This window comes from Trachinotus anak, unplaced genomic scaffold (assembly GCF_046630095.1).
Source record: "Trachinotus anak isolate AG129_WGS33_773 ecotype Australia unplaced genomic scaffold, CSIRO_AGI_Tana_v1 ptg000007l, whole genome shotgun sequence".
NCBI classification, from domain to species: Eukaryota; Metazoa; Chordata; class Actinopteri; order Carangiformes; family Carangidae; genus Trachinotus; species Trachinotus anak.
In genome coordinates this window covers 10,947,500-10,960,501 of record NW_027273858.1, presented here as the reverse complement: position 1 = coordinate 10,960,501, position 13,002 = coordinate 10,947,500, and the positions used below count along the sequence as shown (strand labels likewise).

The 13,002-nt window shown below is 41.7% G+C and overlaps 1 protein-coding gene across 2 annotated transcripts in view; it reads right to left on the bottom strand.

Annotated features, from left to right (window-relative positions):
• Positions 1-13,002, bottom strand: part of lrmda (leucine rich melanocyte differentiation associated) — a 198,288-nt gene that overhangs the window by 51,303 nt on the left and 133,983 nt on the right. Inside the window, exon 5 of one of the 2 annotated variants that reach the window (XM_071480447.1) lies at positions 10,258-10,384. The exons of the other annotated variant lie outside the window; for it this stretch is intronic. Within the exon in view, the coding sequence (XP_071336548.1) occupies positions 10,258-10,384 (127 nt within the window). The remainder of the gene's footprint in view (positions 1-10,257; positions 10,385-13,002) is intronic. 2 annotated transcript variants of the gene reach the window in all.

Genomic DNA, 13,002 nt, shown 5'->3' with positions numbered 1-13,002 from the left:
AGTCATCCTTGAAATAAAATATGTGTTACTAATCATGAGTTACAGTACATCTCACAGGATATCTTATTACAGACCTTTACAGCTCACTGGCTCTGATTCAATTTCTTAAGTATGGTACAGTGCGTAGAAGTCAGACCTATTCTGGGAAGAGACATTATGAATCTGTCAGCTTGCAGCTGATAGAAACCGAATGAAACTCTCAGAGGTTATGATGCCTTTGATAACCAATTAAAGACACAAAGAATAAAATTTAAAAAAAAAAAAAAAAAAAAAAAAAAGAGAGGTTCATAAAAAAGTATGATCTTGATACTTTTTGCTTAAGCATGTAAAGGATTTAGATATTGTACTTTAATCACAAGCTTCAGAGGATGGAAGCTCGCACCTTCACTAAGCTCTCACCATGACGACAAGATGATAAATTCTTTGGTGCCACTGAAACACTGTGGCATTAAGGATCTTCACCCACTCCACTGGCCATTTGCACCATCTAGCCCAATGCCAATCCTTCACAGCCCTCTCCAACATGAGCGTCAGAAGAATGCCGTCTGAGTGTCACTTGACCCCTCTGCCCCCTCAGTGACCTCGAGTGCACCCTGGGCAGCCCTCACTCTTTCACATCTTCCCACTGCTAAACAACAATGTCTCCTTCTCTGTCTCAACTTATTTTCCTCTTTAGAGCCGTCCAAATCTCCCATCACTCTGTTCATCACCCTGCTTCTCTCATCTTTTTTTCTCCCTCTATTCAAAACTTGAAGAGGAAAAACAAAAAAAAAGAGAGAAAACCGCCTCTCCACCAGTGAAAAACACACAAGGATGAGTAGCTATTCAGAGTGCGCTTGTTGGGAATAGGGAGCTGCTGTGTTTCTGAAATGCAGAGTGGGAGAGACTGTGTGGATTTTGGAAAGATGCATGGTGTACGGGAACACTTCAGATATATTATATAAACGAACACAAACATCTCTAAAACTTTTCCTAAAGCAAAGTAAAGCACAAAGACTGAGACTGAATTCATATGATTGACACCGTAATGCAAACTTTTGATCAGTTGAATGTTTCAGTCCAGATGCAAGAAAGCGTTTCGAGAGCTCAGTGCTCTGTAAAACAAACACCCACTCACTATCAAACATCCCAAAACAATTCATCTCATAACATTAAGTGCCTTCCTTAGGCTAAATGCGTGTGGCGCTGACATTATTGAAACTGTATGTTCCCTCTCTGTCACTCAGGTGTGAGGCTCCTGACAGGCTAAGCCCTTAATGCACCAGATTTGACTGGTTAATCCAGTGAAAAACCATCTTTTTTGTCTCTCAGGTGGAAAGGTCGCACAGCGAGGCCTGGCTTCCTTCACCCTACAGTATTCTTCCCTTCTTAGCCTCCAACCTAAACATACTCTAGCCCTCATCATTGGCCTCTCTCACCCCTCCTCAGCCGTCTACCCGGCCACATGCATAAGCTACAAAGCTGGAGGTGTCAAGACTACCTGTCTCAACAGCACCCCCCTCGCCTGACCTGCGGATAGCCCTCAGGGACATTAATTATAGAGTAGTCTGACTTGTTGAGAGGGAAGAGACAGACAGACAGAGAGAGAGAGAGAGCGAGTGAGGGAGAGAGACACAGAGACAGAGAGAGAGAGCAGAAAAAGATAAATGCAGAGATGTTGTTACAGAAGCTGTCACCTCCTAATCATGTCATCCTGCTGTACAGAGGTGATGCTGAGGCTTTACTCGATCAGGTTTCCCATTCATCACCAGAGCTGGTTGGTGGTGGAGGTGTTGGAGGAAGGGGGGGGGGGGGTAGAATCGGTTTCCCACAGAGTTCAAATTTTAAACTTGTTATGTCCAAACCTGACTGTTTCCCCTGCTAAACTAGCACAAAAGACATATAGAAAACAGATTACAACACTTCTGCATAAGTGTCTGTTCTGTGGAGCTCAGACGGTCTCTGCCATTAAAAATGTTTAAATATCCATAAGCTGTTCTTTTCAGATGGCAGCATTTAATCATAACGTGTACACGCAGTGGATCTGTCTGTTTACATGAAACAAAGATGATAAAATACTGCATTGCAAGTGTTTCTGTTTTAAGGACCACTTAAAAAGGAACATCCAACATAAAATCGCTGCATCTCTGTCTGAGCATTCGATAATGTGCTCACTTGCAAAAACATGGATCTATAATAATATGACATTTCTGTATGTGGTTTAAAGATACTGTACATCAACTCCGCAAGCGTGGAAAGACACCGAACCGCCACCATGTGATCAGAGCAATCTGTCCAAACAAATGGAAGCCTCTCTCACGCATTACAGTGTTAGATTAGACGACTCTCGGCCATTTGATTCCCTACTGTCTCGACAGCTCCTGTTTCTAATGGACCGAGTGGGATTTCACAAAACGCAAAATAGGGAGAGGTCAACGTGTTTGAAGGTTACCCCTGTCGGGGAATCAAAATAAATAACATTCAGGTGCGCTATTCTCTGTCAGGCGAGTGTCTTAATGATGCCAAGTTAACACATACTAAATAACAGTGTCTCCCTACGCACTGACAGCCTCAGAAATAATTGACCAGCGTGCTCCAAACTGAGACGCAGTAGGCAGAGAATTCAATCCTGCAGCTGACAGAACCCATTGAGCATGTCACTAGATTTTGCATTATACACAAAGCAATGTCAGGTCAGGGATGCGGCCTCCTGCTAGTTATTTGCGATTGCATCTCTGAGGGTAAATTACCTGGCTCTCCATAATATGGTCTAGTTAACTAATTTCTTGACAGCACACTGTCTCATAAGGAAACTCACAGATTTACTGCCTGTCAAAAACATGATGGACTGCTGTTTTTTTTCCTCTTTTCTTTCCTCCAAATGCTTGGCAGCCTCTCAACTAAGAGCTCATATTCAATATCCTGTCTCGGTGTGCCGAGGACATCTCTAATTCCAGACAAAGACGCACTGCTGAAAATGAACAAAAAAGAAACATAACCTTATTATGTTTGAAGGCTACCAGCAGTGTGTCATTTCATCCACAAGTTCCCATGCAAAAAAAAAAAAAAAAAAAAACTGCTAGGGGGGGTTGTAAAGCAATGTAACATAGTTCTAAAGCTCTTAGTGTGGAAACAGTGAAATCCATTATCCTACCGACCTCTGCACATTGACAAGCAGACACACACACACACACACACACACACACACACACACACACTATATGGTGTCCTGTCATTTTGTTGTTATACATGTGTAAATCATTCACTTTCTGTCAGAAAAGAGGCTTTGACAACAAAACCTCACCTCAAAAACAGGGTCACGGAGAAACTGAATCCCACCGCAGACAAAGCATAGTTTTACCTGTGAGAGCACGGCCTGCCACTGATAGCAACAAAGTTGACAATAGCTCAGTGATGGTGTGAAGGCTGCCTTTAAGCTATACTGCGCAGGGGGGACAATACAGACTCGTAGAATACCACCCACCCCACCACCATCGCATTGGAGCTCAACTGTGTCTGTTTTAAAGTTCACAAAGCAGCGCCAAGGTCTGCCTACCCTTTCTTTTCTCTCTGTCTCTTTTTGTGTGTGTTCCCATTCAGCCGGACGGTGTGGCCTATCATCGTCTCAACAATGACAGTAGGTGGAAACGCTAGCTTTCATTACACAAAGTATAAATAGTGTAATCTATCAGCCCTGCCAATCAGGATGATTGATTATGGGCTGTCAGGGGGGGAGAGTGACACATTAGAAAAGTTTGGTTAACAATGCCTGTAGCTGGTGCGGGGCTGCTGCCACCCAGCCCAGTGATTAATGTGTTGTCAGCCTGTAATCCCACACCCACGCTTAATGAGGCAAGAATTTATCATCTCGGCGGAGTGGCAGATGTCAGGGAGAAAGGAATCCAAGTGGCTGGAAACAATATACTTTTTCTAGCCTGCGCTTGACATGTCTGACAAGCTCTAAAAACCACAAATAAGGCCTGCGTAAGCACAAACTTCAGTGGAGGGACTTTCAGTTCTGGCTCTGTCCTCTGTTGCATGCTCTGAAAGTCGCTGGTGCTGAAAGAAGACTCCATCTCCAGTAACACTGTACTGAAGAACAGACACAACTTGTATAATGGATTAAAGCTCAAATGATCCAGCACACGGTGGGAGGGAGAAGAAGTCCAATGCCACCATGTTTGTGCATATTTAAGGAGAAAAACATTTACAGTTTCACACAAATGAACTGAAACTTTCCATTTGGTCCCTATGATGAATCATAAACAAATGTCACACTTTTGCATAGACTGCATCCACCTCATCTGGCACAGATTTGCTCTAACATTCATTAACTTATTTTAATAGCATATCAACATCTGCATGTCATAAACAACAACAACTTTACTAGAATTATCTGATAAACATCTGAATGTGAATTAAAGCAAAGCTGCCTGGTGTGGGTACACATGACAGTCAACTTCAAAGTGAACTATAAATGCGAGTGCTGAAATGGTGATTAATGTGTACTGTCAACATCAACTAAAAGAGACAGGCCAAGAAATAACTGATCTCTTTGAGAGATTTAAAGTTTGGCACAATTCTGTGGAAACACCCGGTGGGGGTAGGAGGTAGAAGAAAGAGAGATGGATTTTTTTTTTTTTTTTCAGAGCACAGAAAACACTAAGCCAGCTGTCTCTCATTAGGCTAGCAGCATCTTCCTGTCACCAAAGAGACCAACAGGGAGGATTAGCTCTGATTGGGCTGATAGACCAACGCACTGGGACGCTGCACTATGTAATAGCTAAAAGCATCATTTGATAAGAAGTGTAATTGAAGGGATGCCTTAGTGGCTATAATATTGTTTCTACAGTACACACACAGGGATTGTGGAGTTTTGCGACCTCTTAGCATGCAATGAAAGAGGGCTCAGCTTCATAGAGGAACATAATGATTATGAGATGCAGGGCTGCTTGTGCAGAATTCACTTTACATATGTCTAAAAAAATGATGTGTTCAATGATACTGGAAGGAGGAAGTGTGTTATTTCCCCGTAGTGTTTGAATGGAACAGAAATTACTTTAAAAATTTGGCCCTTCCCAAAGGCATATAAAGGATCTAGTTGGAAGAGTATATGTAAAAAGCAAAGGCTTTGTAGCTTGCCAATCCCAGTATTATTACACTAATAAAAACTTAACAAAGACTTATATTTTAAAGATGAAGAAAGCAAAAAAAGATCGCATGATTTGTCAAACTTTATGAAAACTTTATATCAAAATGGGACAGGGAGACATCTCATTATTGCTGGCCAGCCTTGGCCTGTTTTCTGACAGCCCTCAAACTCCACCGCTAAACACAAGAGACGTCGAGACAACAAATGCTTCACCACAGAGGCGCTCCCTTCTCTGTACTGGATGCCAGGAGAAGGAGAGGAAAATCAGTTAATGCAGCACGGCCACTTCAGCGTCTCATAAAAGCCCTTAGAAAAACACATGTTTGTTTTTATGCTCTGCGTTTGGCCAAAAATGAATAATACATCTATCATTTTCACTCGAGAGAGTGACGTGACACTGAGGTCACGCACCCCATGTCTCCAGGCTTTGAAAGAGGCAATAAATCAATCTTGGCACTATTACTTACAATTAATTGTGCTTTAAAGTTTTACAGTGTGTTTATGATATGCAGGGCCTGGATGATTTATGTGGACAGTGTGAGTCACTCCCTCTAATTGGTGTTGTTTTCCCAGCTTATAACCCCAGTGTGACCTCTTAGTTTAAGATGCCAGAGCGCTGGGCCTGTCGCACTGGTCCAAACACTGGACAGGCTCACACTTCAGCAGTCATTTACAGAGAAATAGGCACATAGAGGTGTACACCACTCACAGATACTGACACACAAATACACATACCTGAGAGAATGAACATGTGGCTCCATGGAAATATCTGTGTATTTCGTCTATCACACAAACTAAACACGTCTGAACAATTATAAACAGCTGTTTTAATATTTAGGATATGTTGTCATTAAAAGACAGAGAACAGCAGTGTCTCAAGTGATGCAATTAACAGATAACAAGACGTTATGTAATACGGGGGAGAGAACATAATTTGAAAGCGAGCACATCCCAATCTGTCAGTGAGTGTATTTGTCTGAACATAAAGCAGACAGGCACTCGGTATGGTTACATTTTGCCCACAACTCCTCCTCAATCTACAGCGCTGTCCTTAGTCGACCTACTGTATACATATTGATTCAGGAAAGTGTTGTGAAAGAAAGGTGACAAATCAGGGTTCTGTATGTATAATAGCTGGTGCACATACAGAATCTAGCAGAGATGGAAAGAGTGGTAATAAACTTGCCACCACAGCAATCTGTTGGGTTATATTTCCTTCCCCTGTTGAGAACCATATTCTTTGAGTTTTCTCTGAGGACACATTTGTTCTGTAAAATGATTCAGCTAACCCACTGAAGGCACATTCACAAAGCGCTATATTGCATGCTGTTTGTTATGTTTGAGAGCTTCAGGGAACTCATAACTCTCAAGCACAGAGATGAACGTGGCAACATACTTTACAGGGCACATTTGAGACTTGAAAAGGAAGGAAAACAACCAACCTATAGCAGAATCCCTCCTCTTTTTCCAGGGTTTCATTGCAAAAAAAAAAAAAAAAAAAAAAAAAAAGCCACAATCATGCATCACATAATGCACAATCATGGGTCTAAAACCATGCAGTCTATCTTAGATTTGGACTGCTCCCTTCAGTGCAAACTTAAAATGAACCGCTGTCTGCTGCAGAGTAAAACAGGTTAGTGTCTGGGGAAGAAAAAACAGAACTGAAAAGATCCACTTGAGGACTTTCCTGGCTCTGTCACTGTCAATTCCCTTGAAGAACCGTTACCCTGTGTGCAGAGACTCATGGGACCCGGGAGTTGGCTAAAGCCACCCTGCAATGCAGTCTGCTTTACATTATACGCAGAAGGATGTGGGGAAAAAAACTTGTGTTCATGCTAGAAAATCAAGTCAAATACTTCGTCCAGCTAAAATCTAAGTGACATCCGAGGAACATTTATACCCGCTGACGTAGCTACCAAGCTGTGCTTAGTGAGGAGGACCATAGACTTACTTCATTCACTGTGAAACACTCTTAAACATGTGGCAAGGAGTAAATGTTATTCTACTAGTTAAATTTGCTACGCATTTTTTTTTTAGCAGTGCTTGGGATCTGAAAACAGAATGTGCTGTCACAGTGTTTTGATAGACATGGCCAGTTTAACCCAAGGGTTCGACAGCATAATATGGGCTCCGTGGTGGAGTGGAGGGAGCCGGAGGAACTGAGCCAAAACGTACCACATGTATTTTCCGAAAGCAGCCCAACACAGTCCAAATGGCTCTACGTGGTTTAACGCCATTTCATTCCATGACCTCTAAGTCCTCAAAGAGAATTATCACATTATAGCATTCCAACACGCCCAATTTCCCAAAATACAGCTCAAGGCTTTTCTACTCTGACTCTGCTTAGTGTTGTGGTTTTGGGAAAACACTTCAATCGTACCCTCTGTGTGTTTTTTTTTTTTTTTTGTTTACTTCAGGTATTTATAAATTTATTTTTTCCCTCTTGTCTTTGTCATTGTGCCTCTGACTCTTTCCAACTACTTGTCCTTTCCACTCAAAAATGTAATATAACAAATATAACAAAAACCTTAAAGAGAAAATTACCCCTTCACACACACACTGCTGGAAGTAAACACCAAAAAATACAGACAAGTCAGAGACAGCTCATCGTCACCCACTTAGTGTCATGGCCACGAGGGCATAAAGACAAACAGTAACAATTACAGAAACAACAAAACTATCCTCACTAAATGAGCGAGGCTATTTTATCTGAGCATAACTCTTTGTTTTCTTCTTTGTCCGAGTTTTTGTCTTTGCAGTGAAGGTTTGACAATATGCATTTTTTTCTAAAGGCTACAACTTTTTTCTTAATTTTGCACTCAGATCTCATCACAGAGGCTTTTGTGTAGCGTGCGTGTGTGCGTGCTCTTTTTCCTGCAAACAACTGGCCGTTGACTGTCTGGTTGTGATTTAGGGAACATGGAAAACATGGGGAATGTATGAAAAGTTATGGTGTTCAGATTGTGCTAAAGACCATAACTGCTTCATCAGAACCATGTGGCGTCGCGCGGTGCCATGCCATAATGGCATGATTGAAAAGGAGTTTAAACTGTGGTCACAACCCGCTCTGATATGACTCAAGAGGGGTCTCGAAAGTTCAGCACTGTCTCTTTCATTGTGCACCCATTAACTATTCCAATACATACATCACGCAGTGGGAATGATCTGATAGAGGGGCTCTTTCCTTCAGATTTATGCTGTCATGAGCGGGCATGTATCACTGTAACCCTGCTGCTGTTACTATGGTTTCAATTTATCTACTGTAAACAGTAGGAAGGAGATTTGTCATTTAAGGTCTTGGAGGAAAAAGAACTGTATAGAGAGCAAAAAAACTTTAGAAGATACACCCACAGTCAAATAATTTCCTAAATAAACCTTTTAAATCACGTCTGTGGTCCTGTACCCCCCCCCCCCCCCCAAATACGTGCACTAATTGAGACTCAAATGGTAGCACAAGCGACAGCAAGACAGCTAATTACCATCCTTTGTAATGAAGCAAATGGCAGACACTGTACCATGAGCTACTGTTATGAGCAACACCCTGCTGTACCAGACATAATAGCAAACACAAATATCTAATTATGCCATCATCTCTCCCCGCGTTCCTGTTCTGTCGCAGACGTTTCGCTAATTGGTGGCCCGCACTATTGGTCAGCTTACAATCACTCTGATGATGTGGACAATTAGAGCTGGGAGGTACTCATGGCTCATCAAGTCTGTGATAGTTGACACATCACGTCTCATCTAACTCAAAACAAATGTTACGGAAATGCTGCTGTGCTGTGACATCGCAGGGCCCAGACACGAGATACGTCCAGGCAAACACCCCCTTCACCGTGTAGGCTCACTCACACACCACTAATAAGGAACTGTGGATAGGACAGCGCAAGTATGTTGGGGCGCACACAAAATACTGTGTGCAATGGGAGGTTTCCATCAAAGCTGTAACCTTTTACTTTGCATAGGGAATAAATAATCATATACAGCAGGTTCAAAGACACAAAGACACAAAAAACACACACATCATGTCAGCTAGAATCAGTGATTATCTCTCCTTTCATCTAAGGCTGTGGCGCCACAGGCAAACATTTCATTTTCACTGACAAGCTATGTAAATAAAATCTTATAAAGTGACTTTGCCCTGCCAAAAAGCATTGTAGAGGTCCTTAGTCTCTTTTTATATAAAGTGGATGAACAGTGTTTTCATTCCACTTTTCTCCATCTACCAAACATGCCAGGCGGAGGTTAAATTATTTCAATGTTTTGCTTTCTTGCTTGCCACTTGCATGAAGAATCAAGAACAAAGCATAGCATGAGCTGACACTAGAAGAGTAGACTATCTTAGCTGATTGTCTCAAACAATAAATATTTTGCTTTCTCTGTGCACTTTTAAACCCGACATCCACTCACATGCTTCTGATTTATCATTGGATGCCTTCACTCGTGCTACTCTGGATCCATTTTTACCTCTGTGGCTCACTGTCAGAGCCCCAGAGACCTTGAAATGAAAAAGCTTAGCTAATCCAAACGGTAAATATTTCATGACCTTACAATTACGTGAAATCAAACCTAGTCTAAAGTTGTTCATTTATATTGCATTATCAAAGCGGTATTAAAAAAAAAAGGGGGGGGGGGGGGTGAAGTGGGTATATCTATGAACCTCCCGAACTCTAATTAGTCTGTGTGACCCAAAACAAGAGAGGGAGGAATAAGTGCACGGGCTCAGGATAATTAAGCGACTGTGAGCGGCTTGTACGTGAGCTGTCACTCCAATCGCCAGCCATGTCACACTTGGCAACACAGCCGCGACCGGACAGCCGCCCGTCGTCTTTGATCTGGGCTCATGCATACGGAATCAGGTCAGGCCGTGGTCACACACATTTACACACACACGCACTCACTTGCACCACACAAGTACATGATAGTAAGCAACAGTAAAGAGCGACTCTTTTCAGAGGGCCACGGCAGCAGGACCTCTGTAAAGGGAGAATGACAGTCAAGCATGCACAGGAAGAAAGGAAGGATAAAGGAAAAGAGCAGAAAAGAGAAGAAATGGATGAATGTGACAAATCCACTCATGACTTTCAGTGGGACTACAACTTAAGAAAACAAAAAAACTAACTTACAGCGTCTGATTTGGGTTTGACCACTTTCATGAATGCTCCTCTTGCCTGTGCCTCCATCACTTCTTTTTTGGTAACTTTCCTGGTGTCCAGAAACTTAAGCTGGGGCAACTTGTGCAGAACAAAGAACCTGCGAAAAAGAAAAAAACAATTCCGCTGAAACTGTACCACACTGCCACCTTAAGAGGTCCGCTTGTAGGCCGGTTTCTTGACAAAGAGACAAACAGACAATCTAAGGAAATGTGTAAACTGTGACACACTAATCAAACTGACACCAATTCTAATATGTTAATGCATGCATCAACAAAACTTGAAAAGAAGCTGTGTTTAGAGAGATTTAATGGTGATGCAGATTTAATGGTGATATTTTCTTGTATGTAATAACTTCAAAGCTGATAAGAATAAGTACGACATATAAATAGCATGAAAGGAGATACAACCCGTCTGCCAGAGCTGTCATTCTGGCAGCATCACAGATATCTCTCTAAGCTTTCAGACACACTCTGTCTTTCATTGGGAGGGAGAGAAATGTCACAAGATAATGGTTGGAATACATAGATGACAACAGATCCTTTCACGGGCAGGCAGGGATAGAGGAACCAGTATGTCAGGGCTGAGCTGGTAGCCAAAAAGCACACACATGCAGCACCTAAGTGGAGGGTGAGAAAGGACGGGGGATATGGGCACAGACAAGACCTGTGCGCAAAGAGCCGTGACAAATTGATGATGGCGATGGCGATGAGGGGAGATGGCAAAGCCTGTGTCAAGTTTTCAACACCTGAGGATTATAAGGAGGGGATGCAGGGATCATATTTAGACTGACATGGAATAGGAAATATCTCAGTGGAAAATTATGGGAGAAAAACAGAAAGAAAACAAATGATTAAAACACCTCATATATCAAATGGGCCTAAATGACTTCTTCTAGGAACATTATTAAATGGCAAAATGCCTCCTAGCCCCAAGTAAGAGCTCCCTTTCCGACAAGAGTACCAGCTCTCAAATACAAGAGGCACCATTCCCATCCTGTGTCTGCCTCCTTGTAAAAGGACTTTGTTCAGGGCATTTCCATGATGAAATGTGAAGATGCCCTTGGGAGACATGCAGAGAGGTTATTCTCCATAGGTAACCTACCATTACAGGGTCAGAGCAGATGACAAGGCTCTGTCAGCCAGTAGGGATATTAATGATTCAACCCAACCACAGAGGGAGGATAAGAGAACGCAGGGGGGCAGGGTGGGGAGGGGGGGGTGGGGGGGGGGGGGTAGAAGAGATAACTGGGAAATTAACTCATGACTGACTCATAACCTTTTCTTTTCTTTCTTTTTTTCATGTATTGACATCAATATGATTTCTGTTGCCCTTAGAGTAAAACTTAAATAAATAAATAAATAAATACCAAATTTTGTGGGTCCTTTAATATCCTTATGCTTTCCACGGATTTTCTTTCTTTTTTTGGAAAGAACTGTATTAATCCCTGGTTAATAGTATTAATCAGGGATTACAGGGAAAGCAGGAATTTTTAATAACTGAAAAAACTGACAGAAAGCAATAAAAAGTAATTATTCATTTATTTGTTTATTATTTGTTGCTTTATTATAATTTAATTCTCTAAATATTTTGACTTGTTCTATACATTCAAACAACTCAGAAAGACAAATTTGACATTTTTTTTGGTCAACGTGTTTTGCATTCCCTAAAAAGTGCCTACACTAATAGTTAACGCAAACGATTTCAAAGTAAATCAATTGAACACCATTTCCATTTTCATTGTTATTAGTACCAAACTATGTAGGTACCTTCTTAAGACATTAAAGTTACTGTACATTTCCATTCCTTTCTAAGAAAAGATTAGGAAACTATGGGACCCATTAAATAAAGTGTTACCAAACAATCATTATACTTAGTATAACAGCTATAGAAGACAACCTAAAAAGCTTTAAAAATGTATATTTATAGATATTGAGGGTAATTATTATGCAACTGCATTTATGGCATGTAGAAAAAAAAAGGTTGAGTGAACATGAAGTACAGCTGATGGATGAGGCACCTCTGGCACAAGAACTCTGATCTGCCACAAAAGGAGATCAGACAAACTGATAACTTTCCTCAAGATAAGAAGTTAAAATGTCACACAACAATGTTACTCTTTATACATCACAGAGGCAGACAGAAAAGACAGAGGTTGAGTCACAACCATAGTCAGAACACAGTTTTCTGAGGGGACAGTGGTCTATAAGCACAATGCTGCATAATCAGTACCCACAGTGAACATATACTGTAATATCACAGCTTTAAACTCTTGTGTTATTGTAGTACCACAAATGGCCACTGAGTGTATGCATGGTCAGCTAAGAACAGGACAACATTTAACCTCCCTGCAGAAAACACAATACTGTGTGAAGGAATACTATGTTTCTATGTCATTGCACTAATTGGGGCACCGATGCAACACACCAGGGTATTTCACTTGAGAGACCAAGAGCTCCTGAGGCACTGGGCTGGGTATTTATTGCCCAAGGCCAGTGCTGTCACGACCTGCATACAGCCTAACCTTGTCAGACATGAAATCTGCATCACGCTCAAATTGATGTTTTACTATGTGACACATTATGAATATTACATTACAGGACCGTAGACGTTGTCAGTCAAAACAGAACAGCTCTCCTCACCAGTGAGATAAGCATGAGAGGAGAGGGGAAAGGGGGAGAAGGGAAGAAAGGGAGGGAAAGTGAAAGAGAGAGAGAG